The sequence below is a fragment of the Oncorhynchus keta genome, chromosome 18, assembly GCF_023373465.1.
Source record: "Oncorhynchus keta strain PuntledgeMale-10-30-2019 chromosome 18, Oket_V2, whole genome shotgun sequence".
In the NCBI taxonomy this organism is placed as follows: domain Eukaryota; kingdom Metazoa; phylum Chordata; class Actinopteri; order Salmoniformes; family Salmonidae; genus Oncorhynchus; species Oncorhynchus keta.
This window is the reverse complement of record NC_068438.1, coordinates 49,614,049-49,639,931: the sequence shown is the minus strand read 5'-3', so window position 1 is coordinate 49,639,931 and position 25,883 is coordinate 49,614,049. Positions and strand designations below refer to the sequence as shown.

Sequence of the window (25,883 nt, the reverse complement as noted above, 5' to 3'; positions counted from 1 at the left end):
GTTTCTGCATTGTCTGGTTTAGATAACCTTTAGCATAATCCTCTCATTGAGATGAATCTTTTCAGAACTTACAGGATGTTTTTATTTATCCTTTATTTAACCAAGTAGGCTAGTTGAGAACAAGTTCTCATTTACAACTGCAACCTGGCCAAGAATAAAGCAAAGCAGTGTGACACAGACACCAACACAGAGTTACACATGGAGGAGTAAACAGTAAACAAGCCAATAACACAATTAACAAGTCAATGACACAGTAGAAGAAAGAAAGTCTATATACATTGTGTGCAAAATGCATGAGGAGGTAGGCAATAGGAGCTAATAATACAATTTAGCAGATTAACACTGGCGTGATAAATGAGCAGATGATGATGTGCAAGTAGTGATATTGGTAGTGATACTGGTGTGCAAAAGAGCAGAAAAGTAAATTAAATAAAAACAGTATGGGGATGAGGTAGGTATATTGGGTGGGCTATTTACAGATGGACTATGTACAGCTGCAGTGATCGGTTAGCTGCTCAGATAGCAGATGTTTGAAGTTGGTGAGGGAAATAAAAGTCTCCAACTTCAGCGATTTTTGCAATTCGTTCCAGTCACTGGCAGCAGAGAACTGGAAGGAATGTCTCTGTTGACTGATCTGAGATCATCTCCAAATGCACTGCTACTGGTTACAGCACAAGTGAACAGTGCAACGTATGAATCACAGAATCATGTTCTTTCACATAGAGCGGTCCAGCAAAATCCACACCTCGGACTTGGAATGGTGGGGATTCAGTTATTCTGTCTTTTGGTAAAGGTGCAGTGACCTGCTGTCCGGCCCTTGCCTTGAATCTCTTGCACCCTATACATCTTATCACTGTGCTCTTGACTAGCTGCCTAGCACGCAAGATCCAGTATCGTTCTCTGATTTGTACTAGAGTGTCTCTGGCTCCAGAATGCATCACCTTCTCATGGTGGTACTGTATCAGTATTTCTCCGTATCTGTACTTGTCGGGCAGAACCCATGGGTGCTGCTCTCTGAATGTGAAGTTGGACTGTTTGCTGTCTTCCTCCTACACGGAGTAGTTGGTGTTCGTCCAGGAAAGGTTCCAGTTCTCTCATTTTTACAGTCATTGTTTAGTCTTTTTCCTGCCTTCGGTAGTTTGATCTCGTGACTGAAACGCTCCAACATGGGTTCAGTGATGTCTGTGCTGTTTGCTGTGAGCTGTACAGTAACCTGGCAACTGGACTTGAGTTCTGTTTTTCCCTCTTCTGAAACCTTGTTATCGTCAGTCATTAAAAGTTACAACTCCCATCGTTAGTGCTGGAAACTGTGATTGGTATCGAGCCGTTTTTCCATGGACATTTTTACTGACCGTATTGAGCCGTTTTTCCATGGACATTTTTACTGACCGTATTGAGCCGTTTTTCCATGGACATTTTTACTGACCGTATTGAGCCGTTTTTCCATGGACATTTTTACTGACCGTATTGAGCCGTTTTTCCATGGACATTTTTACTGACCGTATTGAGCCGTTTTTCCATGGACATTTTTACTGACCGTATTGAGCCGTTTTTCCATGGACATTTTTACTGACCGTATTGAGCCGTTTTTCCATGGACATTTTTACTGACCGTATCGAGCCGTTTTTCCATGGACATTTTTACTGACCGTATCGAGCCGTTTTTCCATGGACATTTTTACTGACCGTATCGAGCCGTTTTTCCATGGACATTTTTACTGACCGTATTGAGCCGTTTTTCCATGGACATTTTTACTGACCGTATTGAGCCGTTTTTCCATGGACATTTTTACTGACCGTATTGAGCCGTTTTTCCATGGACATTTTTACTGACCGTATTGAGCCGTTTTTCCATGGACATTTTTACTGACCGTATTGAGCCGTTTTTCCATGGACATTTTTACTGACCGTATCGAGCCGTTTTTCCATGGACATTTTTACTGACCGTATTGAGCCGTTTTTCCATGGACATTTTTACTGACCGTATCGAGCCGTTTTTCCATGGACATTTTTACTGACCGTATTGACATTGCGATGGTCCCATGTTACTCATCCTGTAGTGCGTTTTATCGTGAGAAAAATGGACTTCGATTGTGGGTTTTTTTGTGTTATTTACTTAGATGCTGAAACATGTGTTTTTAACCCCAAAAACATGGACAATATAATACAATCCTTGCTTTTTTGGTCCATAGAAATTCCATAGAATGTTTTGCTGTCTCAGTAGTACCCAGCCTAACACACAACACACGTCACGAGCTGGGAGCAGCATAGTTGAGGGGTAACGCCCCTTTCTCAAGGGCACAACAGCGGTAGGTGGCATATGGGATATTGAAGCCGGTAACCCTCCAGCTGCTGCCTCACAGGATTTTAATCGGCAACCCTCCGGTTACCGGCCGGTTTCTCGAACGGCGAGGTTACTGCTGCCCGCTGACAAGCCACAACCTTTTTTTCTGATATCTGATGCTTATTTTAGTCTTCAATCATTCAACGATCTGAGACGTGTTGCTACTGTTAGATGCTGAGGGAGTACAAGATGATTCTATGGACAATATATACAATTGAGACGCACAGAGTTTATCTCTACTCTATATGCATTCCTAATGGTACCCTTGTCCTTCTATAGACACTTAGGACTCTGGTCTAAAGTAGTGAACTTTAAAGGGAGTATGGTGCCATTTGGGACACATGAGGACAGATACCCCACTCTGTAGTCTAATTGGACTGAGAGGAGACAGATCTCTCACTCTGTAGTCTAGTTGGACTGACAGGAGACAGATGTCCCACTCTGTAGTCTAATTGGACTGAGAGGAGACAGATGTCCGACTCTGTAGTCTAGTTGGACTGACAGGAGACAGACGTCCCCCTCTGTAGTCTAGTTGGACAGACAGGAGACAGACGTCCCCCTCTGTAGTCTAGTTGGACTGACAGGAGACAGACGTCCCCACTCTGTAGTCTAGTTGGACTGACAGGAGACAGATGTCCCACTCTGTTGTCTAGTTGGACTGACAGGAGACAGATGTCCCACTCTGTTGTCTAGTTGGACTGACAGGAGACAGATGTCCCACTCTGTTGTCTAGTTGGACTGACAGGAGACAGATGTCCCACTCTGTAGTCTAGTTGGACTGACAGGAGACAGACGTCCCACTCTGTTGTCTAGTTGGACTGACAGGAGACAGATGTCCCACTCTGTAGTCTAGTTGGACTGACAGGAGACAGATGTCCCACTCTGTAGTCTAGTTGGACTGACAGGAGACAGATGTCCCACTCTGTAGTCTAGTTGGACTGACAGGAGACAGATGTCCCACTCTGTAGTCTCGTTGGACTGACAGGAGACAGACGTCCCACTCTGTAGTCTAGTTGGACTGACAGGAGACAGATGTCCCACTCTGTAGTCTAGTTGGACTGACAGGAGACAGATGTCCCACTCTGTAGTCTAGTTGGACTGACAGGAGACAGACGTCCCACTCTGTTGTCTAGTTGGACTGACAGGAGACAGACGTCCCCCTCTGTACTCTAGTTGGACTGACAGGAGACAGACGTCCCCCTCTGTACTCTAGTTGGACTGACAGGAGACAGACGTCCCACTCTGTAGTCTAGTTGGACTGACAGGAGACAGACGTCCCCCTCTGTTGTCTAGTTGGATTGACAGTAGACAGATGTCCCACTCTGTAGTCTAGTTGGACTGACAGGAGACAGATGTCCCACTCTGTAGTCTACTTGGACTGACAGGAGACAGATGTCCCACTCTGTTGTCTAGTTGGACTGACAGGAGACAGATGTCCCACTCTGTTGTCTAGTTGGACTGACAGGAGACAGATGTCCCACTCTGTTGTCTAGTTGGACTGACAGGAGACAGACGTCCCCACTCTGTAGTCTAGTTGGACTGACAGGAGACAGACGTCCCCACTCTGTACTCTAGTTGGACTGACAGGAGACAGATGTCCCACTCTGTAGTCTAGTTGGACTGACAGGAGACAGACGTCCCCCTCTGTAGTCTAGTTGGACTGACAGGAGACAGACGTCCCCCTCTGTTGTCTAGTTGGACTGACAGGAGACAGATGTCCCACTCTGTAGTCTAGTTGGACTGACAGGAGACAGACGTCCCCCTCTGTTGTCTAGTTGGACTGACAGGAGACAGATGTCCCACTCTGTAGTCTAGTTGGACTGACAGGAGACAGACGTCCCCCTCTGTAGTCTAGTTGGACTGACAGGAGACAGACGTCCCCCTCTGTTGTCTAGTTGGACTGACAGGAGACAGATGTCCCACTCTGTAGTCTAGTTGGACTGACAGGAGACAGACGTCCCCCTCTGTTGTCTAGTTGGACTGACAGGAGACAGATGTCCCACTCTGTAGTCTAGTTGGACTGACAGGAGACAGATGTCCCACTCTGTAGTCTAGTTGGACTGACAGGAGACAGACGTCCCCCTCTGTAGTCTAGTTGGACTGACAGGAGACAGACGTCCCCCTCTGTTGTCTAGTTGGACTGACAGGAGACAGATGTCCCACTCTGTAGTCTAGTTGGACTGACAGGAGACAGATGTCCCACTCTGTAGTCTAGTTGGACTGACAGGAGACAGATGTCCCACTCTGTAGTCTAGTTGGACTGACAGGAGACAGATGTCCCCCTCTGTAGTCTAGTTGGACTGACAGGAGACAGACGTCCCCACTCTGTAGTCTAGTTGGACTGACAGGAGACAGACGTCCCCACTCTGTACTCTAGTTGGACTGACAGGAGACAGATGTCCCACTCTGTAGTCTAGTTGGACTGACAGGAGACAGATGTCCCACTCTGTAGTCTAGTTGGACTGACAGGAGACACATACCCCACTCTAGTTCATGTTGGGCTCCTTGACGATCCACAGTAGAGAGCCTGGAGGTTCTTGGATTGTTGTGAACCTCCTCATAAAACCTTTATCTGTCCATATGTCTGTCTGAGCATCGATCTGATTTCGTTAAATAGCTTGAAGGCAAGAGGCTCGTCTTGAAGAGCCCAGAAAAACATGTGAAAGTTAGAGGCGGCAGAAAACATATCAAAGGAAAGAAAAGACTGTAACTGCTACAGAGTAGAACACATCTCCTAAAGACATGACCAGCATTTAAATTAGTAACACTACGTCCAACATGGCAACCTATTCCCTTTATAGTGCACTACTTTTAACCACAACCCATAGGGTTCTGGTCAAAAGTAGTGTACTAAGTAGGGATGCAGCCTTAAACTTTTCCACATTTTATGTATGATTCATTCTGCAGGCGTAGACTAGAATTCCATATATGCCTCCCATTTTGTTTTCTCTGATGTGGAGTATCTTCTGAAAAACAGGAGGCGATTTTGAGAAGTGTTCACTCATCTTGTTTACTTTAGGGTTGCATCCCAACATAGTGCACTACTTTTGATGTACTTTGGTCAAAAAATTGTGCACTTCGAGGGAAAAGGGGGCCATTTGGGACTGATAATCCCAGTCTGTAATCCAATTATGTTTGAAGCTGACCACCTTTCCCTGTTCCCAAGGTAACCTGACACAATTACTATCACCCTGTAGCGCTCACATCTGAAATTATGAAGTGCTTTGAAAGGCTGGTCATGACACATCAACACCCTAGATCCACTCAATTGCCTCCAACAGATCCACAGACGATGCTATTTGAATTGCACTCTACACTGCCCTCTCCCACCTCGACCACGACACCATAGTCAAGCTCACCACCCAAACAACTGAATCCTGAACTTCCTGATGCATCGGCCACGCTGACCCTCAACACGGGACCTCTCTCGGGGTGTGTGCTTTAGTCCCCCTCCTGTGTACTCCCTGTTCAACCACGACTGCATCGTCACGCACAACGTCAACACCATCACCCTCATTATTAGCAGTGTGGTACCCTGCTTCACGGTGGGAACTACACATGCAGAGATCATCCGTTCACCTACAGTACTCTGCATATCACAAAACACAGCGTTTGGAAAAAAATATCTTGGACTCATCAGACCAAAGGACAGATTTCCGCTGGTCAAATGTCCATTGCTCGTGTTTCTTGGCCAAAGCAAGTCTCTTCTTCTTATTGGTCTCCTTTAGAAGTGGTTTCTTTGCAGCAATTCGACCATGAAGACCTGATTCACGCAGTCTCCTCTGAACAGTTGATGTTGAGATGTGTCTGTTACTTGAACTCTGTGAAGCATTTTATTTGGACTGCAATTTCTGAGGCTGGTAACTCTAATGAACGTATCCTCTGCAGCAGAGGTATCTCTACGTCTTCCTGTGGCGGTCCTCATGAGAGCCAGTTTCCTCAGCGCTTGATGGTTTTTGCGACTGCACCTGAAGGAAATTTCAAAGTTCTTGACATTTTCCGGATTGACTGACCTTCATGTCTTACAGTAATGATGGACTGTCGTTTCTCTTTCCTTATTTAAGATGTTCTTGCCATAATATGGACTTGGTCTTTTACCAAATAGGACTATCTTCTGTGTTCCACCACTACCTCATCACAACACAACTGAGTGGCTCAAATGCATTAAGAAGGAAAGAAATTCCACAAATGATCTTTTAACAAGGCACACCTGTTAATTGAAATGCATTCCAGGTGACTCCCTCATGAAGCTGGTTGAGAGAATGTCAAGAGTGTGCACAACTGTCATCAAGGCAAAGGGTGGCTACTGTGAAGAATCTCAAATATAAAATATATTCCTATGTGTTTAACGCTTTATTGGTTACTACATGACTCCATATGTGTTATTTCATAGTGTTGATGTCGTCACTATTATTCTACAATGTAGAAAATAGTACAAATAAAGAAAAACCTTGGAATGAGTATTATCTTGCCTAGTGGCTCTGTTGAGTTTCAACTCATGATAAAAAAAAAAATGACGGGACTTTATTCAGCATCAGCTAACCATCCTAAAAGCTCATTAGAAAGGAGGTGTTATTCAGCATCAGCTAACCATCCTAAAAGCTCATTAGAAAGGAGGTGTTATTCAGCATCAGCTAACCATCCTAAAAGCTCATTAGAAAGGAGGTGTTTTTGGTGTAACCGTAGTGTTAAAGCCCCTTCTATGGTATTCGGTTCTGTTATTTGAAATGCAAATGAATCATTATGCGCTCTTGCCAGACATTGATTCTTTAATGTAACATTACTTAAACGAGCCCCGATTGTGAGAAGTGATTATCTTCCATTTATTATATTAATAATAATAATATTAAGTGATGAGTCTGACTGTTTATAGGCCTAAATGATTGGAGAGTCCCTTTGTGGTGTTGATAGGGCAGTTCCAGGATCAGGCAGTGATGTTAATTAAAGATGTTGAACCAACTTGTGGTGTTGATAGGGCAGTTCCAGGATCAGGCAGTGATGTTAATTAAAGAAGTTGAACCACCTGTGGTGTTGATAGGGCAGTTCCAGGATCAGGCAGTGATGTTAATTGAAAGAAGTTGAACCAACTTGTGGTGTTGATAGGGCAGTTCCAGGATCAGGCAGTGATGTTAATTAAAGAATTGAACCAATAAAATGGTGTTGATAGAGCAGTTCCAGGATCAGGCAGTGATGTTAATTAAAGTAGTTGAACCAACTTGTGGTGTTGATAGGGCAGTTCCAGGATCAGGCAGTGATGTTAATTAAAGTAGTTGAACCAATAGTGTTGATAGGGCAGTTCCAGGATCAGGCAGTGATGTTAATTAAGTTGAACCAACTTGTGGTGTTGATAGAGCAGTTCCAGGATCTCAGTGATGTTAATTAAAAAGTTGAACCAACTTGTGGTGTTGATAGAGCAGTTCCAGGATCAGGCAGTGATGTTAACCAGTTGAACCAACTTGTGGTGTTGATAGGGCAGTTCCAGGATCAGGCAGTGATGTTAATTAAAGTAGTTGAACCAACTTGTGGTGTTGATAGGGCAGTTCCAGGATCAGGCAGTGATGTTAATTAAAGTAGTTGAACCAACTTGTGGTGTTGATAGGGCAGTTCCAGGATCAGCCAGTGATGTTAATTAAAGTAGTTGAACCAACTTGTGGTGTTGAAGAGCAGTTCCAGGAAAGCAGTGATGTTAATTAAAGATGTTGAACCAACTTGTGGTGTTGATAGGGCAGTTCCAGGATCAGGCAGTGATGTTAATTAAATGCAAGTTGAACCAACTTGTGGTGTTGATAGAGCAGTTCCAGGATCAGGCAGTGATGTTAATTAAAGAAGTTGAACCAACTTGTGGTGTTGATAGGGCAGTTCCAGGATCAGCCAGTGATGTTAATTAAAGAAGTTGAACCAATTGTGGTGTTGATAGAGCAGTTCCAGGATCAGGCAGTGATGTTAATTAAAGTAGTTGAACCAACTTGTGGTGTTGATAGGGCAGTTCCAGGATCAGGCAGTGATGTTAATTAAAGAAGTTGAACCAACTTGTGGTGTTGATAGGGCAGTTCCAGGATCAGGCAGTGATGTTAATTAAAGTAGTTGAACCAACTTGTGGTGTTGATAGGGCAGTTCCAGGATCAGCCAGTGATGTTAATTAAAGTAGTTGAACCAACTTGTGGTGTTGATAGGGCAGTTCCAGGATCAGCCAGTGATGTTAATTAAAGAAGTTGAACCAACTTGTGGTGTTGATAGAGCAGTTCCAGGATCAGGCAGTGATGTTAATTAAAGTAGTTGAACCAACTTGTGGTGTTGATAGGGCAGTTCCAGGATCAGGCAGTGATGTTAATTAAAGTAGTTGAACCAACTTGTGGTGTTGATAGAGCAGTTCCAGGATCAGGCAGTGATGTTAATTAAAGAAGTTGAACCAACTTGTGGTGTTGATAGGGCAGTTCCAGGATCAGCCAGTGATGTTAATTAAAGAAGTTGAACCAACTTGTGGTGTTGATAGGGCAGTTCCAGGATCAGGCAGTGATGTTAATTAAAGAAGTTGAACCAACTTGTGGTGTTGATAGGGCAGTTCCAGGATCAGGCAGTGATGTTAATTAAAGAAGTTGAACCAACTTGTGGTGTTGATAGGGCAGTTCCAGGATCAGGCAGTGATGTTAATTAAAGAAGTTGAACCAACTTGTGGTGTTGATAGGGCAGTTCCAGGATCAGGCAGTGATGTTAATTAAAGTAGTTGAACCAACTTGTGGTGTTGATAGGGCAGTTCCAGGATCAGGCAGTGATGTTAATTAAAGAAGTTGAACCAACTTGTGGTGTTGATAGAGCAGTTCCAGGATCAGGCAGTGATGTTAATTAAAGAAGTTGAACCAACTTGTGGTGTTGATAGAGCAGTTCCAGGATCAGGCAGTGATGTTAATTAAAGAAGTTGAACCAACTTGTGGTGTTGATAGGGCAGTTCCAGGATCAGGCAGTGATGTTAATTAAAGTAGTTGAACCAACTTGTGGTGTTGATAGGGCAGTTCCAGGATCAGGCAGTGATGTTAATTAAAGAAGTTGAACCAACTTGTGGTGTTGATAGAGCAGTTCCAGGATCAGGCAGTGATGTTAATTAAAGTAGTTGAACCAACTTGTGGTGTTGATAGAGCAGTTCCAGGATCAGGCAGTGATGTTAATTAAAGTAGTTGAACCAACTTGTGGTGTTGATAGGGCAGTTCCAGGATCAGGCAGTGATGTTAATTAAAGATGTTGAACCAACTTGTGGTGTTGATAGGGCAGTTCCAGGATCAGGCAGTGATGTTAATTAAAGAAGTTGAACCAACTTGTGGTGTTGATAGAGCAGTTCCAGGATCAGGCAGTGATGTTAACTAAAGTAGTTGAACCAACTTGTGGTGCTGAAGGAGAAGATAAATTATAGTTCTAAGGATCTGCTTGTAAAGCCTAATAAACCTCTGACTACGTGGTATACAGTAGCTATTGTCGTAGGCCTATAGCCTAATAAACCTCTGGTATACAGTAGCTATTGTCGTAGGCCTATAGCCTAATAAACCTCTGGTATACAGTAGCTATTGTCGTAGGCCTATAGCCTAATAAACCTCTGGTATACAGTAGCTATTGTCGTAGGCCTATAGCCTAATAAACCTCTGGTATACAGTAGCTATTGTCGTAGGCCTATAGCCTAATAAACCTCTGGTATACAGTAGCTATTGTCGTAGGCCTATAGCCTAATAAACCTCTGGTATACAGTAGCTATTGTCGTAGGCCTATAGCCTAATAAACCTCTGGTATACAGTAGCTATTGTCGTAGGCCTATAGCCTAATAAACCTCTGGTATACAGTAGCTATTGTCGTAGGCCTATAGCCTAATAAACCTCTGGTATACAGTAGCTATTGTCGTAGGCCTATAGCCTAATAAACCTCTGGTATACAGTAGCTATTGTCGTAGGCCTATAGCCTAATAAACCTCTGGTATACAGTAGCTATTGTCGTAGGCCTATAGCCTAATAAACCTCTGGTATACAGTAGTTATTGTCGTAGGCCTATAGCCTAATAAACCTCTGGTATACAGTAGCTATTGTCGTAGGCCTATAGCCTAATAAACCTCTGGTATACAGTAGCTATTGTCGTAGGCCTATAGCCTAATAAACCTCTGGTATACAGTAGCTATTGTCGTAGGCCTATAGCCTAATGTTAATACAATTTTCATAAAAACGTAATATCATTGCACTGTTTGTGAGGAGAGCTTTAGTTGTGATTATGTACATTGTGTAACTTACACTACCCTGTGTCATAAATACACTTAGATGGGATTAGCTTGAATACGTGATTACAATATACTATATTATATATATATAATATATATAAATATATTACAGAATAACATTGACAGAGGTTAACTATCCTGAAGACAACAGGTGGAGTAGACCTTACCGGGAAATGCTTACTTACAAGCCCTTAACCAACAATGCAGTTTTAATTTGGTGTAAAGTACGTAAGGAAAAATACAAAATTATTAAACGAAGTGAGCTGAAATACGCACAAAAAAAAGCTTATTTCTCTCATATTTTGTGCACAAATTTGTTTACGTCCCTGTTAGTGAACATTTCTCCTTTGCCAAGATAATCCATCCACCTGACAGGTGTGGCTGATTAAACAGCACGATCATTACACAGGTGCACCTTGTGCTGGGGGGATAAAAGGTCACTCTAAATGCCACAAATGTCTCAAGTTTTGAGGGATCGTGCAATTGGCATGCTAACTGCAGGAATGTCCACCAGAGCTTTTGTCAGATAATGTAATGTTCATTCTACCATAAGCTGCCTCCAACATCGTTTTAAAGAATTTGGTGGTATGTCCAACCGGCCTATATATAGATATAGATGTGATATATATATGGTTTAAACATAGTTTAAAGTGGCTAGTGATATATATATATCACTAGCCACTTTAAACTATGCCACTTTATGTTTATATACCCTACATTACTCATCTCATATGTATATACTGTACTCAATACCATCTACTGCATCTTGCCTATGCCATTCTGTACCATCACTCATTCATATATCTTTATGTACATATTCTTTATCCCTTTACACTTTTGTGTATAAAGTAGTAGTTTTGGAATTGCTAGGTAAAATTACTCGTTGGTTATTACTGTATTGTCGGAACTAGAAGCACAAGCATTTCGCTACACTCGCATTAACCTCTGCTGACCATGTGTATGTGACGAATCAAATTTGATTTGATTTAAGGGTGTGGGATTATCTAACCCTGATTACAGACCTAACGGTGTGGGATTATCTAACCCTGATTAGAGACCTAACGGTGTGGGATTATCTAACCCTGATTACAGACCTAACGGTGTGGGATTATCTAACTCTGATTACAGACCTAACAGTGTGGGATTATCTAACCCTTAGTACAGACCTAACGGTGTGGGATTATCTAACCCTAACCCTGATTACAGACCTAACAGTGTGGGATTATCTAACCCTGATTACAGACCTAACGGTGTGGGATTATCTAACCCTGATTACAGACCTAACGGTGTGGGATTATCTAACCCTTAGTACAGACCTAACGGTGTGGGATTATCTAACCCTGATTACAGACCTAACAGTGTGGGAATATCTAACTCTGATTACAGACCTAACGGTGTGGGATTATCTAACCCTAACCCTGATTACAGACCTAACAGTGTGGGATTATATAACCCTGATTACAGACCTAACGGTGTGGGATTATATAACCCTGATTACAGACCAAACGGTGTGGGATTATCTATCCATGATTACAGACCTAACAGTGTGGGATTATCTAACTCTGATTACAGACCTAACAGTGTGGGATTATCTAACTCTGATTACAGACCTAACAGTGTGGGATTATCTAACTCTGATTACAGACCTAACAGTGTGGGATTATCTAACCCTGATTACAGACCTAACGGTGTGGGATTATCAAACCCTGATTACAGACCTAACGGTGTGGGATTATCTAACCCTAACCCTGATTACAGACCTAACGGTGTGGGATTATCTAACCCTAACCCTGATTACAGACCTAATGGTGTGGGATTATCTAACCCTGATTACAGACCTAACACTAACAGACACTCTGTTTCTCTTTGTTCTCACATGGATTCTAAATATGTCTCCAATGTTGTTCATTGGATCTGATATTATGTGTGGACAGATTCCAGGTTAGACACAGTGGTAGTCTTTGGTCTGATATCATGTGTTGACAGATTCCAGGTTAGACACAGTGGTAGTCTTTGGTCTGATATCATGTGTTGACAGATTCCAGGTTAGACACAGTGGTAGTCTTTGGTCTGATATCATGTGTTGACAGATTCCAGGTTAGACACAGTGGTAGTCTTTGGTCTGATATCATGTGTTGACAGATTCCAGGTTAGACACAGTGGTAGTCTTTGGTGTGATATCATGTGTGGACAGATTCCAGGTTAGACACAGTGGTAGTCTTTGGTCTGATATCATGTGTTGACAGATTCCAGGTTAGACACAGTGGTAGTCTTTGGTCTGATATCATGTGTGGACAGATTCCAGGTTAGACACAGTGGTAGTCTTTGGTGTGATATCATGTGTTGACAGATTCCAGGTTAGACACAGTGGTAGTCTTTGGTCTGATATCATGTGTTGACAGATTCCAGGTTAGACACAGTGGTAGTCTTTGGTGTGATATCATGTGTGGACAGATTCCAGGTTAGACACAGTGGTAGTCTTTGGTCTGATATCAGGTGACCTAAACTGGGATATGCTTAACACCCCGGCAGTCCTACAATCTAAGCTAGATGCCCTCAATCTCACTCAAATCATCAAGGAACCCACCAGGTACAACCCTAACTCTGTAAACAAGGGCACCCTCATAGACGTCATCCTGACCAACTGGCCCTCCAAATATACCTCCGCTGTCTTCAACCAGGATCTCAGCGATCACTGCCTCATCGCCTGTATCCGCCACGGAGCCGCAGTCAAACGACCACCCCTCATCACTGTCAAACGCTCCCTAAAACACTTCTGTGAGCAGGCCTTTCTAATCGACCTGGCCCGTGTATCCTGGAAGGACATTGACCTCATCCAGTCAGTTGAGGATGCCTGGTCATTCTTTAAAAGTAACTTCCTCACCATTTTAGATAAGCATGCTCCGTTCAAAAAATGCAGAACCAAGAACAGATACAGCCCTTGGTTCACTCCAGACCTGACTGCCCTCGACCAGCACAAAAACATCCTGTGGCGGACTGCAATAGCATCGAATAGCCCCCGTGATATGCAACTGTTCAGGGAAGTCAGGAACCAATACACGCAGTCAGTCAGGAAAGCTAAGGCCAGCTTCTTCAGGCAGAAGTTTGCATCCTGTAGCTCCAACTCCAAAAAGTTCTGGGACACTGTGAAGTCCATGGAGAACAAGAGCACCTCCTCCCAGCTGCCCACTGCACTGAGGCTAGGAAACACGGTCTCCACCGATAAATCCATGATTATCGAAAACTTCAATAAGCACTTCTCAACGGCTGGCCATGCCTTCCGCCTGGCTACTCCAACCTCGGCCAACAGCTCCGCCCCGTAGTTCCTCACCCAAGCCTCTCCAGGTTCTCCTTTACCCAGATCCAGATAGCAGATGTTCTGAAAGAGCTGCAAAACCTGGACCCGTACAAATCAGCTGGGCTTGACAATCTGGACCCGCTATTTCTGAAACTATCTGCCACCATTGTCGCAACCCCTATTACCAGCCTGTTCAACCTCTCTTTCATATCGTCTGAGATCCCCAAGGATTGGAAAGCTGCCGCAGTCATCCCCCTCTTCAAAGGGGGAGACACCCTGGACCCAAACTGCTATAGACCTATATCCATCCTGCCCTGCCTATCTAAGGTCTTCGAAAGCCAAGTCAACAAACAGGTCACTGACCATCTCGAATCCCACCGTACCTTCTCCGCTGTGCAATCTGGTTTCCGAGCCGGTCACGGTTGCACCTCAGCCACACTCAAGGTACTAAATGATATCATAACCGCCATCGATAAAAGACAGTACTGTGCAGCCGTCTTCATCGACCTCGCCAAGGCTTTCGACTCTGTCAATCACCAAATTCTTATCGGCAGACTCAACAGCCTCGGTTTTTTTCGGATGACTGCCTTGCCTGGTTCACCAATTACTTTGCAGACAGAGTTCAGTGTGTCAAATCAGAGGGCATGCTGTCCGGTCCTCTGGCAGTCTCTATGGGGGTGCCACAGGGTTCAATTCTCGGGCCGACTCTTTTCTCTGTATATATCAATGATGTTGCTCTTGCTGCGGGCGATTCCCTGATCCACCTCTACACAGACGACACCATTCTATATACTTTCGGCCCGTCATTGGACACTGTGCTATCCAACCTCCAAACGAGCTTCAATGCCATACAGCACTCCTTCCGTGGCCTCCAACTGCTCTTAAACGCGAGTAAAACCAAATGCATGCTTTTCAACCGATCGCTGCCTGCACCCGCATGCCCGACTAGCATCACCACCCTGGATGGTTCCAACCTTGAATATGTGGACATCTATAAGTACCTAGGTGTCTGGCTAGACTGCAAACTCTCCTTCCAGACTCACATCAAACATCTCCAATCAAAAATCAAATCCAGAGTCGGCTTTCTATTCCGCAACAAAGCCTCCTTCACTCACGCTGCCAAGCTTACCCTAGTAAAACTGACTATCCTACTGATCCTCGACTTCGGCGATGTCATCTACAAAATGGCTTCCAACACTCTACTCAGCAAACTGGATGCAGTCTACCACAGTGCCATCCGTTTTGTCACTAAAGCACGTTATACCACCCACCACTGCGACTTGTATGCTCTAGTCGGCTGGCCCTCACTACATATTCGTCGCCAGACCCACTGGCTCCAGGTCATCTACAAGTCCATGCTAGGTAAAGCTCCGCCTTATCTCAGTTCACTGGTCACGATGGCAACACCCATCCGTAGCACGCGCTCCAGCAGGTGTATCTCACTGATCATCCCTAAAGCCAACACCTCATTTGGCCGCCTTTCGTTCCAGTACTCTGCTGCCTGTGACTGGAACGAATTGCAAAAATCGCTGAAGTTGGAGACTTTTATCTCCTCTCCAACTTCAAACATCAGCTATCCGAGCAGCTAACCGATCGCTGCAGCTGTACATAGTCTATAGGTAAATAGCTCACCCTTTTTCACCTACCTCATTCCCATACTGTTTTTATACTGTTTTTATTTATTTACTTTTCTGCTCTTTTGCACACCAATATCTCTACCTGTACATGCCCATCTGATCATTTATCACTCCAGTGTTAATCTGCAATATTGTATTATTCGCCTACCTCCTCATGCCTTTTGCACACATTGTATATAGACTGCCCATTTTTTTCTACTGTGTTATTGACTTGCTAATTGTTTACTCCATGTGTAACTCTGTGTTGTCTGTTCACACTGCTATGCTTTATCTTGGCCAGGTCGCAGTTGCAAATGAGAACTTGTTCTCAACTAGCCTACCTGGTTAAATAAAGGTGAAATAAAAAAATAAAATAAAAATATGCCTGACAGATCACAGGTTAGACACAGTGGTAGTCTTGGTGTGATATCCTGTGTTGACAGAATCCAGGTTAACACAGTGGTAGTCTTTGGTGTGATATCATGTGTTGACAGATTCCAGGTTAGACACAGTGGTAGTCTTTGGTCTGATATCATGTGTGTGGACAGATTACCTGGTTAAACAGTGGTAGTCTTTGGTGTGATATCATGTGTTGACAAGGTTCCAGGTTAACACAGTGGTAGTCTTTGGTTGATATCATGTGTTGACAGATTCCAGGTTAGACACAGTGGTAGTCTTTGGTCTGCCTATCATGTGTTGACAGATTCCAGGTTAGACACAGTGGTAGTCTTTGGTCTGATATCATGTTCTGACAGTTAAATCAAAGATTCGACACAGTGGTAATCTTTGGTCTGATATCTGGTTGAAGATCAAAGGTTTCTCACAGTGGTAGTCTTTGGTCTGATATCATGGTGTTCAGATCAACTAGCCTACCTGGTTAAATAAAGGTGAAATAAAATAAAAAATAAAAATATGTGTTGACAGATTCCAGGTTAGACACAGTGGTAGTCTTTGGTCTGATATCATGTGTGTTGACAGATCACAGGTTAGACACAGTGGTAGTCTTTGGTCTGATATCATGTGTGTGGACAGATTCCAGGTTAGACACAGTGGTAGTCTTTGGTCTGATATCATGTGTGGACAGATTCCAGGTTAGACACAGTGGTAGTCTTTGGTCTGATATCATGTGTTGACAGATTCCAGGTTAGACACAGTGGTAGTCTTTGGTCTGATATCATGTGTGTGGACAGATTCCAGGTTAGACACAGTGGTAGTCTTTGGTCTGATATCATGTGTGGACAGATTCCAGGTTAGACACAGTGGTAGTATCATGTGTTGACAGATTCTTTGGTCTGATATCATGTGTTGACAGATTCCAGGTTAGACACAGTGGTAGTCTTTGGTCTGATATCATGTGTGTGGACAGATTCCAGGTTAGACACAGTGGTAGTCTTTGGTCTGATATCATGTGTTGACAGATTCCAGGTTAGACACAGTGGTAGTCTTTGGTCTGATATCATGTGTTGACAGATTCCAGGTTAGACACAGTGGTAGTCTTTGGTCTGATATCATGTGTGGACAGATTCCAGGTTAGACACAGTGGTAGTCTTTGGTCTGATATCATGTGTTGACAGATTCCAGGTTAGACACAGTGGTAGTCTTTGGTCTGATATCATGTGTTGACAGATTCCAGGTTAGACACAGTGGTAGTCTTTGGTCTGATATCATGTGTTGACAGATTCCAGGTTAGACACAGTGGTAGTCTTTGGTCTGATATCATGTGTTGACAGATTCCAGGTTAGACACAGTGGTAGTCTTTGGTCTGATATCATATGTGTTGACAGATCACAGGTTAGACACAGTGGTAGTCTTTGGTCTGATATCATGTGTTGACAGATTCCAGGTTAGACACAGTGGTAGTCTTTGGTCTGATATCATGTGTTGACAGATTCCAGGTTAGACACAGTGGTAGTCTTTGGTCTGATATCATGTGTTGACAGATTCCAGGTTAGACACAGTGGTAGTCTTTGGTCTGATATCATGTGTTGACAGATTCCAGGTTAGACACAGTGGTAGTCTTTGGTCTGATATCATGTGTTGACAGATTCCAGGTTAGACACAGTGGTAGTCTTTGGTCTGATATCATGTGTTGACAGATTCCAGGTTAGACACAGTGGTAGTCTTTGGTCTGATATCATGTGTTGACAGATTCCAGGTTAGACACAGTGGTAGTCTTTGGTCTGATATCATGTGTGTTGACAGATTCCAGGTTAGACACAGTGGTAGTCTTTGGTTTGATATCATATGTGTTGACAGATCACAGGTTAGACACAGTGGTAGTCTTTGGTCTGATATCATGTGTGTTGACAGATCACAGGTTAGACACAGTGGTAGTCTTTGGTCTTATATCATGTGTGTTGACAGATTCCAGGTTAGACACAGTGGTAGTCTTTGGTCTGATATCATATGTGTTGACAGATCACAGGTTAGACACAGTGGTAGTCTTTGGTCTGATATCATGTGTTGACAGATCACAGGTTAGACACAGTGGTAGTCTTTGACAGTCTAGACACAGTGGTAGTCTTTGGTCTGATATCATGTGTTGACAGATTACAGGTTAGACACAGTGGTAGTCTTTGGTCTGATATCATGTGTGTTGACAGATCACAGGTTAGACACAGTGGTAGTCTTTGGTCTGATATCATGTGTGTTGACAGATCACAGGTTAGACACAGTGGTAGTCTTTGGTCTGATATCATGTGTGTTGACAGATCACAGGTTAGACACAGTGGTAGTCTTTGGTCTGATATCATGTGTGTTGACAGATCACAGGTTAGACACAGTGGTAGTCTTTGTCTAAACAGGTGCAGTAATTCATTATGATCCCCTCTGTAGCCGCATCCCAAATAACAATCTAATCCCCTTTATATATAGTGCAGTTACCTATGGGCCCTGGTCAAAACTATTGGACTAAATATAGGGATTAGGGTGCCATTTGGGATGTCTCTCTGTGCTAAGTAGAGCTGTGGAGACTCCCCCTGTAACTATTTTATTAGACATGAGAGTAATGTGTTTGTGTTTCAGCAGCATGGGGTTGTGTGTGTTGTGCTCTTGCTTCCGTGGTGCCAAGCTGGTGCCAAAGCAAAAAGTCCCCAGTCAGTAAGACTCAGCGCCACTGATGCAGAAGGATGGGCTGGGGGTGTGCGCGATTTAACTTTTTTTAAATTATCATTTTTAAAATTTTATTATTATTATTATTTATTTAACTAGGCAAGACGGTTAAGAACAAATTCTTATTTTACAACGACGGCCTAAACCGGCCAAACCCGGACGCCGCTGCCCTTATGTGACTCCCAATCACGGCCGGATGTGATACAGCCTGGAATCGAACCAGGGTCTGTAGTGACGCCTCGAGCACTGACGTGCAGTGCCTTAGACCGCTGCACTACTCGGGGCGTGAAACATTGATGCTGGGGTGTGTGTGTGTGTGATGCTGAGGATGTGCTGGGATGCTGGGGTGTGTGTGTGATGCTGGGGTGTGTGTGTGATGCTGAGGATGTGCTGGGATGCTGGGGTGTGTGTGTGATGCTGAGGATGGGCTGGGATGCTGGGGTGTGTGTGTGATGCTGGGGTGTGTGTGTGATGCTGAGGATGGGCTGGGATGCTGGGGTGTGTGTGATGCTGAGGATGGGCTGGGATGCTGGGGTGTGTGTGTGATGCTGAGGATGGGCTGGGATGCTGGGGTGTGTGTGTGATGTTGGGGTATGTGTGTGACGCTGCGGATGGGCTGGGGGTGTGTACAGTATGATGCAGAAGGATGGGCTGGGGGTGTGGTACAGTATGATGCAGAAGGATGGGCTGGGGGTGTGTACAGTATGATGCAGAAGGATGGGCTGGGGGTGTGTACAGTATGATGCAGAAGGATGGGCTGGGGGTGTGGTACAGTATGATGCAGAAGGATGGGCTGGGGGTGTGTACAGTATGATGCAGAAGGATGGGCTGGGGGTGTGTACAGTATGATGCAGAAGGATGGGCTGGGGGTGTGGTACAGTATGATGCAGACAGATGGGCTGACACCATGGGAGCAGAGCACTGCACAGTGTGCGTGTGTGTGTGTGAGTGAGATGCGGAGAGACAGCTCGGGGAGTTCAGTGGGTGACTGAATTGCTTTACAGCTCTGCACACAGTTTGAATCTGTCACTTCTGCTCTGGGAGGAGGATGCTATGGTTTATGTCTGGGGAACATACTTCTGAAGGTATTTTGTGCATCCCAAAATGGCAACCTATTCCCTATGTGATGCACTACTTTAGGCCAGGGCCAGAAAATGTTCTGTTGAAAAGCAGCACACTATGATAAGGAATAGGGTGCCAAGTAGTGCACTATATAGGGAGTAGGGTGCCAAGTCGTGCACTATATAGGGAATAGGGTCCCAAGTAGTGCACTATATAGGGAATAGGGTCCCAAGTAGTGCACTATATAGGGAATAGGGTCCCAAGTAGGGCACTATATAGGGAATAGGGTGCCATTTGGGACGGTGACGTTGTATGAGTTATTCACTGCACTGTAGTGCTAAAGTGTGCCTGCCTGTTTTAGTTACAGCAGTTCCATGAACCCTCGGTTTTGTGAAAATTGAATTAGACTTTCGTCTCTCTGTCGATGTGTGCAAATTGAATACGATTGTCTTGTGATTTTGTGTAAATGGATGTCTTTTGGAGAGTGGTTTAGAAATTGCATCTGGTAAAGCTTTACCTTTATTGTTGGTCCACTCACACACCCACTACACACCCACCACACAACCACTACACACCCCACTACACACCCACTACACACCCACCACACACCCACTACACAACCACCACACACCCACCACACAACCACTACACACCCACTACACACACACCCACTACACACACCACCCACACACAACCACCACACACCCACACACCACCACACAACCCACTACACACCCACCACACACCCACTACACACCCACCACACACCCACCACACACCCACCACACACCCACTACACACCCACACACACCCACTACACACCCACTACACACCCACCACACACCCACTACACACCCACTACACATATATATTTATATATTTATATATATTCAGAGGGTAATAGAATGAGTAGATATATATTCAGAGGGTAATAGAATGGGTAGATATATATTCAGAGGGTAATAGAATGGGTAGATATATATTCAGAGGGTAATAGAATGGGTAGATATATATTCAGAGGGTAATAGAATGAGTAGATATATATTCAGAGGGTAATAGAATGGGTAGATATATATTCAGAGGGTAATAGAATGGGTAGATATATATTCAGAGGGTAATAGAATGGGTAGATATATATTCAGAGGGTAATAGAATGAGTAGATATATATTCAGAGGGTAATAGAATGGGTAGATATATATTCAGAGGGTAATAGAATGGGTAGATATATATTCAGAGGGTAATAGAATGGGTAGATATATATTCAGAGGGTAATAGAATAGATATTCTCAGAGGGTAATAGAATATATTATTCAGAGGGTAATAGAATGGGTATATAGAATGAAGTAGATATATATTCAGAGGGTAGATATTCTCAGAGGGTAATAGAATGAGTAGATATATATTCAGAGGGTAATAGAATGGGTAGATATATATTCAGAGGGTAATAGAATGGGTAGATATATATATTCAGAGGGTAATAGAATGGGTAGATATTCTCATGCAGCCATGTTTATTCTCCCTCTATCCACCAAAGACCGATAGATGCCATAATCCCAGTTTATGGCTCCCGGTTGACAGTTTCCTCCACAGATTCCTCAATGTTTCATAGTGTCTATGTTCAGTATCAGTGTTTCATGTTGAATGTGTTTAGTATCTAGAAACAAATCACTGTTGTCAATATGCTTCACATGTATTTTTGTCTTGATTTAAAGAGGAACATTTTCACTCCCGGCAAGAACTTTCAACTACAGTAATGCAATTTATTTTCAGATATAATACTATGTAGTAATTTCACAAAGCACATAACAAGGAGTCATTAAACCTGCCCAAAACATGGAGGGAAATCCCTACTTTAAATGTATTCAAACACAAAGATCAACAAAACACTTAGACCTGAGGTTTTCCATCAGGAAGAGTGAACTAGTGACTGTTGTTGGCTGGTTCAGTGTGACTGCTGCTGTTGGTCGGTTCAGTGTGACTGCTGTTGGCTGGTTCAGTATGACTGCTGTTGTTGGTCGGTTCAGTATGACTGCTGCTGTTGGCAGGTTCAGTATGACTGCTGCTGTTGGCTGGTTCAGTGTGACTGCTGTTGTTGGTCGGTTCAGTATGACTGCTGCTGTTGGCTGGTTCAGTATGACTGCTGTTGTTGGTCGGTTCAGTATGACTGCTGTTGTTGGCTGGTTCAGTATGACTGCTGTTGTTGGTCGGTTCAGTATGACTGCTGTTGTTGGCTGGTTCAGTATGACTGCTGCTGTTGGCTGGTTCAGTATGACTGCTGCTGTTGGCTGGTTCAGTGTGAGTGCTGTTGTTGGTCGGTTCAGTATGACTGCTGCTGTTGGCTGGTTCAGTATGACTGCTGCTGTTGGCTGGTTCAGTGTGACTGCTGTTGTTGGTCGGTTCAGTATGACTGCTGCTGTTGGCTGGTTCAGTATGACTGCTGTTGTTGGCTGGTTCAGTGTGACTGCTGTTGTTGGCTGGTTCAGTATGACTGCTGTTGTTGGCTGGTTCAGTATGACTGCTGCTGTTGGCTGGTTCAGTATGACTGCTGCTGTTGGCCGGTTCAGTGTGACTGCTGTTGTTGGCTGGTTCAGTATGACTGCTGCTGTTGGTCGGTTCAGTATGACTGCTGCTGTTGGTCGGTTCAGTGTGACTGCTGCTGTTGGCTGGTTCAGTGTGACTGCTGTTGTTGGTCGGTTCAGTGTGACTGCTGCTGTTGGTCGGTTCAGTGTGACTGCTGCTGTTGGTCGGTTCAGTGTGACTGCTGTTGTTGGTCGGTTCAGTATGACTGCTGCTGTTGGTCGGTTCAGTGTGACTGCTGCTGTTGGCTGGTTCAGTGTGACTGCTGTTGTTGGTCGGTTCAGTGTGACTGCTGCTGTTGGTCGGTTCAGTGTGACTGTTGTTGGCCGGTTCAGTGTGACTGCTGCTGTTGGTCGGTTCAGTGTGACTGCTGCTGTTGGCCGGTTCAGTATGACTGCTGCTGTTGGCTGGTTCAGTATGACTGCTGCTGTTGGCTGGTTCAGTATGACTGCTGCTGTTGGCTGGTTCAGTATGACTGCTGCTGTTGGCCGGTTCAGTGTGACTGCTGCTGTTGGCTGGTTCAGTATGACTGCTGCTGTTGGTCGGTTCAGTATGACTGCTGCTGTTGGCTGGTTCAGTATGACTGCTGCTGTTGGCTGGTTCAGTATGACTGCTGTTGTTGGCTGGTTCAGTATGACTGCTGTTGGCCGGTTCAGTGTGACTGCTGCTGTTGGCGGTTCAGTATGACTGCTGCTGTTGGCTGGTTCAGTATGACTGCTGTTGGCCGGTTCAGTGTGACTGCTGCTGTTGGCCGGTTCAGTATGACTGCTGTTGTTGGCCGGTTCAGTATGACTGCTGTTGTTGGCCGGTTCAGTGTGACTGGGTAGTGTACGACTAGAGCCCTATAAGTAGTGCACTACTGTTGACCAGAGCCCTATGGGTAGTGTACTACTGTTGACCAGAGCCCTATGGGTAGAGTACTACTGTTGACCAGAGCCCTATGGGTAGTGTACTACTGTTGACCAGAGCCCTATAGGTAGAGTACTACTGTTGACCTGTTGACCAGAGCCCTATGGGCCTACTGTTGACTGCTGGTTCAGTGTGACTACTGCTGTTGACCAGTATGACTGCCTGTTGGCTGGTTCAGTATGACTGCTGCTGTTGGTGTAGTATACTGTTGACCAGAGCCGGTTCAGTATGATGGGTTCAGTGTGACTGGGTAGTGTTGACCAGAGCCCTATGCACTACTGTTGACCAGAGCCCTATGGGTAGTGTACTACTGTTGACCAGAGCCCTATAGAGTAGAGTACTACTGTTGACCAGAGCCCTATGGGTAGTGTACTACTGTTGACCAGAGCCCTGTGGGTAGAGTACTACTGTTGACCAGAGCCCTATGGGTAGTGTACTACTGTTGACCAGAGCCCCTACTGTTGACCAGGCCCTATAGAGTACTACTGTTGACCAGAGCCCTGTGGGTAGAGTACTACTGTTGACCAGAGCCCTGTGGGTAGAGTACTACTGTTGACCAGAGCCCTATGGGTAGTGTACTACTGTTGACCAGAGCCCTATAAGTAGTGTACTACTGTTGACCAGAGCCCTATAAGTAGAGTACTACTGTTGACCAGAGCCCTATGGGTAGTGTACTACTGTTGACCAGAGCCCTGTGGGTAGAGTACTACTGTTGACCAGAGCCCTGTGGGTATAGTACTACTGTTGACCAGAGCCCTATAAGTAGTGTACTACTGTTGACCAGAGCCCTATGAGTAGAGTACTACTGTTGACCAGAGCCTTATGGGTAGTGTACTACTGTTAACCAGAGCCCTGTGCAGTATGTAGGGAATAGGGTACCATTTGAGAAGCACCCTAGAGGGCCATCTCATGATGATTTAGGAATATTTAACCTGCAGTTGACTTTCTTATGAACATGTCTCCTCTGTCTTCTTCCCTCTCCACCCCCTTCCCCTTTACCTCTCCTGTGTCTCTGTCCACCAGGTGTACATCCCCTGCAGGACAGCTCTGATCCTGGGTAATGACGACACCGAGTCCTGTTATTAGAGCTCTGCTACTACTGACGCTCGCTACCAGCAGAAACAGACGCCCAGCTGGCACCAACCTCAAGTGTTATCAACCAATCACTGTCCGTTTTTTTTTTTTCAGTGTCAACCAACCATACGCCACTAATGCCCCCCCCCGCCCCCTTTCCCTCCCGCCCCCTTTCGCTCCCACCCCTTTCCCCCCACCCCCTTTCCCTCCCACCCCTTTCCCTCCCCCCCCTTTCCCGCCCCCTTTCCCTCCCGCCCCCTTTCCCTCCCGTCCCCTTTCCCGCCCCCTATCCCCCCCGCCCCCTTTCCCCCCCGCCCCTTTTCCCCCACCCCCTTTCCTTCCCCCGCCCCTTTCCCTCCCGCCCCCTTTCCCGCCCCCTTTCCCCCCGCCCCCCTTTCCCTCCCACCCCCTTTCCCTCCCCCCCCTTTCCCGCCCCCTTTCCCACCCCCTTTCCCTCCCACCCCTTTCCCTCCCTCCCCTTTCCCTCCCGCCCCTTTTCCCCCCCGCCCCTTTCCCCCCCCCCTTTCCCCCCCCACCCCTTCCCCTCCCCCTTTCCCTCCCACCCCCTTTCCCACCCCTTTCCCTCCCACCCCTTTCCCTGCCCCTTTCCCTCCCACCTCCTTTCCCTCCCCCTTTCCCTCCCACCCCCTTTCCCTCCCCCCCTTTCCCTCCCACCCCCTTTCCCTCCCCTTTCCCTCCCACCCCCTTTCCCTCCCCCTTCCCCATCTTTCACAACTTTTGTGAATTCCTATGTTTTTTCCACCTTTAACAATAGTTAGCAGATGATCATATTAACACCATCTGTAATCTGTAACGCAGCATGTTGTTTACCACTATGACCGAGTCGGGGCCTTGCTGATTATAGGTTCAACTAATATGATGTACCTCAGGATGAGGGTTGCAGAATTCCACTAACTTTCCCCCAAAGTTCCCAGGTTGGAAGATTTCAGGAATCAGAGACTAATAAAGCAGGAAAACCTGAAAACCATTTTTTGGGGAGGGGGGGGGCCATTTCCACAGTATATATCGTTCATATTTTGAGTCCATCCACCCACCACTAGTTTGCCAAGCCTTGGTATGACACCTACAACACTTGAAAAGAAACCGTGGTACAGGGATATGGTAATGCTAACATAAAGTATTACTTGTGGTACAGTAATGCTAACATAAAGCATTACTTGTGGTACAGTAATGCTAAATGCTAACAAAGTATTACTTGTGGTACGGTAATGCTAACATGCTAACATAAAGTATTACTTGTGGTACGGTAATGCTAACATAAAGTATTACTTGTGGTACGGTAATGCTAACATGCTAACATAAAGCATTGCTTGTGGTACAGTAATGCTAAATGCTAACAAAGTATTACTTGTGGTACAGTAATGCTAACATAAAGTATTACTTGTGGTACAGTAATGCTAAATGCTAACAAAGTATTGCTTGTGGTACAGTAATGCTAACATACATTTACATTTAAGTCATTTAGCAGACGCTCTTATCCAGAGCGACTTACAAATAAAGCATTGCTTGAGTTACAGTAATGCTAACATGCTAACATAAAGCATTACTTATGGTACAGTAATGCCAATGCAGTTAGCAATAGTACTACCTTCTCCACTGATTCCAGCATGCACAGGCTTG

General features: G+C 44.9%; 2 protein-coding genes and 1 long non-coding RNA gene across 10 annotated transcripts in view; all 3 read left to right on the top strand.

Annotated features, from left to right (window-relative positions):
• Positions 1 to 25,883, top strand: part of gbe1b (glucan (1,4-alpha-), branching enzyme 1b) — a 401,340-nt gene that overhangs the window by 374,043 nt on the left and 1,414 nt on the right. The window contains exons 16-17 of the mRNA XM_052468704.1: positions 24,192 to 24,367; positions 24,870 to 25,883. The exon at positions 24,870 to 25,883 is cut by the window's right edge and continues 1,414 nt beyond it. Coding sequence (XP_052324664.1) covers positions 24,192 to 24,254 — 63 coding nt within the window. The 3' untranslated portion in view covers positions 24,255 to 24,367; positions 24,870 to 25,883. The remainder of the gene's footprint in view (positions 1 to 24,191; positions 24,368 to 24,869) is intronic.
• Positions 12,272 to 17,972, top strand: LOC127908892 (uncharacterized). Of its 5 annotated transcripts, none has more exons than XR_008068935.1 (5): positions 12,272 to 12,743; positions 16,600 to 16,651; positions 16,882 to 16,985; positions 17,038 to 17,245; positions 17,300 to 17,972. It is a non-coding gene; the product is annotated as an uncharacterized LOC127908892 (long non-coding RNA). The 5 variants fall into 5 exon arrangements; XR_008068934.1 differs by lacking the exon at positions 16,600 to 16,651 and adding an exon at positions 12,952 to 13,003; XR_008068936.1 differs by lacking the exon at positions 16,600 to 16,651 and adding an exon at positions 12,796 to 12,847.
• On the top strand, positions 20,437 to 22,946 carry LOC127908891 (uncharacterized). Of its 4 annotated transcripts, none has more exons than XM_052468706.1 (3): positions 20,437 to 20,683; positions 20,840 to 20,869; positions 21,075 to 22,946. In XM_052468706.1, the coding sequence occupies exon 3, from the start codon at positions 21,516 to 21,518 to the stop codon at positions 22,944 to 22,946; it is 1,431 nt and encodes a 476-aa protein (XP_052324666.1). In that variant the 5' UTR covers positions 20,437 to 20,683; positions 20,840 to 20,869; positions 21,075 to 21,515. The 4 variants fall into 4 exon arrangements, with proteins under 4 accessions (XP_052324666.1, XP_052324667.1, XP_052324665.1 ...); XM_052468707.1 differs by lacking the exon at positions 20,840 to 20,869 and adding an exon at positions 20,716 to 20,745; XM_052468705.1 differs by having other exon boundaries at positions 20,437 to 20,807.

Bases quoted from the DNA above. Each gene is read 5' to 3' on its own strand.
- LOC127908891 (XM_052468706.1), top strand. From the start codon at position 21,516: ATGGAGGGAAATCCCTACTTTAAATGTATTCAAACACAAAGATCAACA.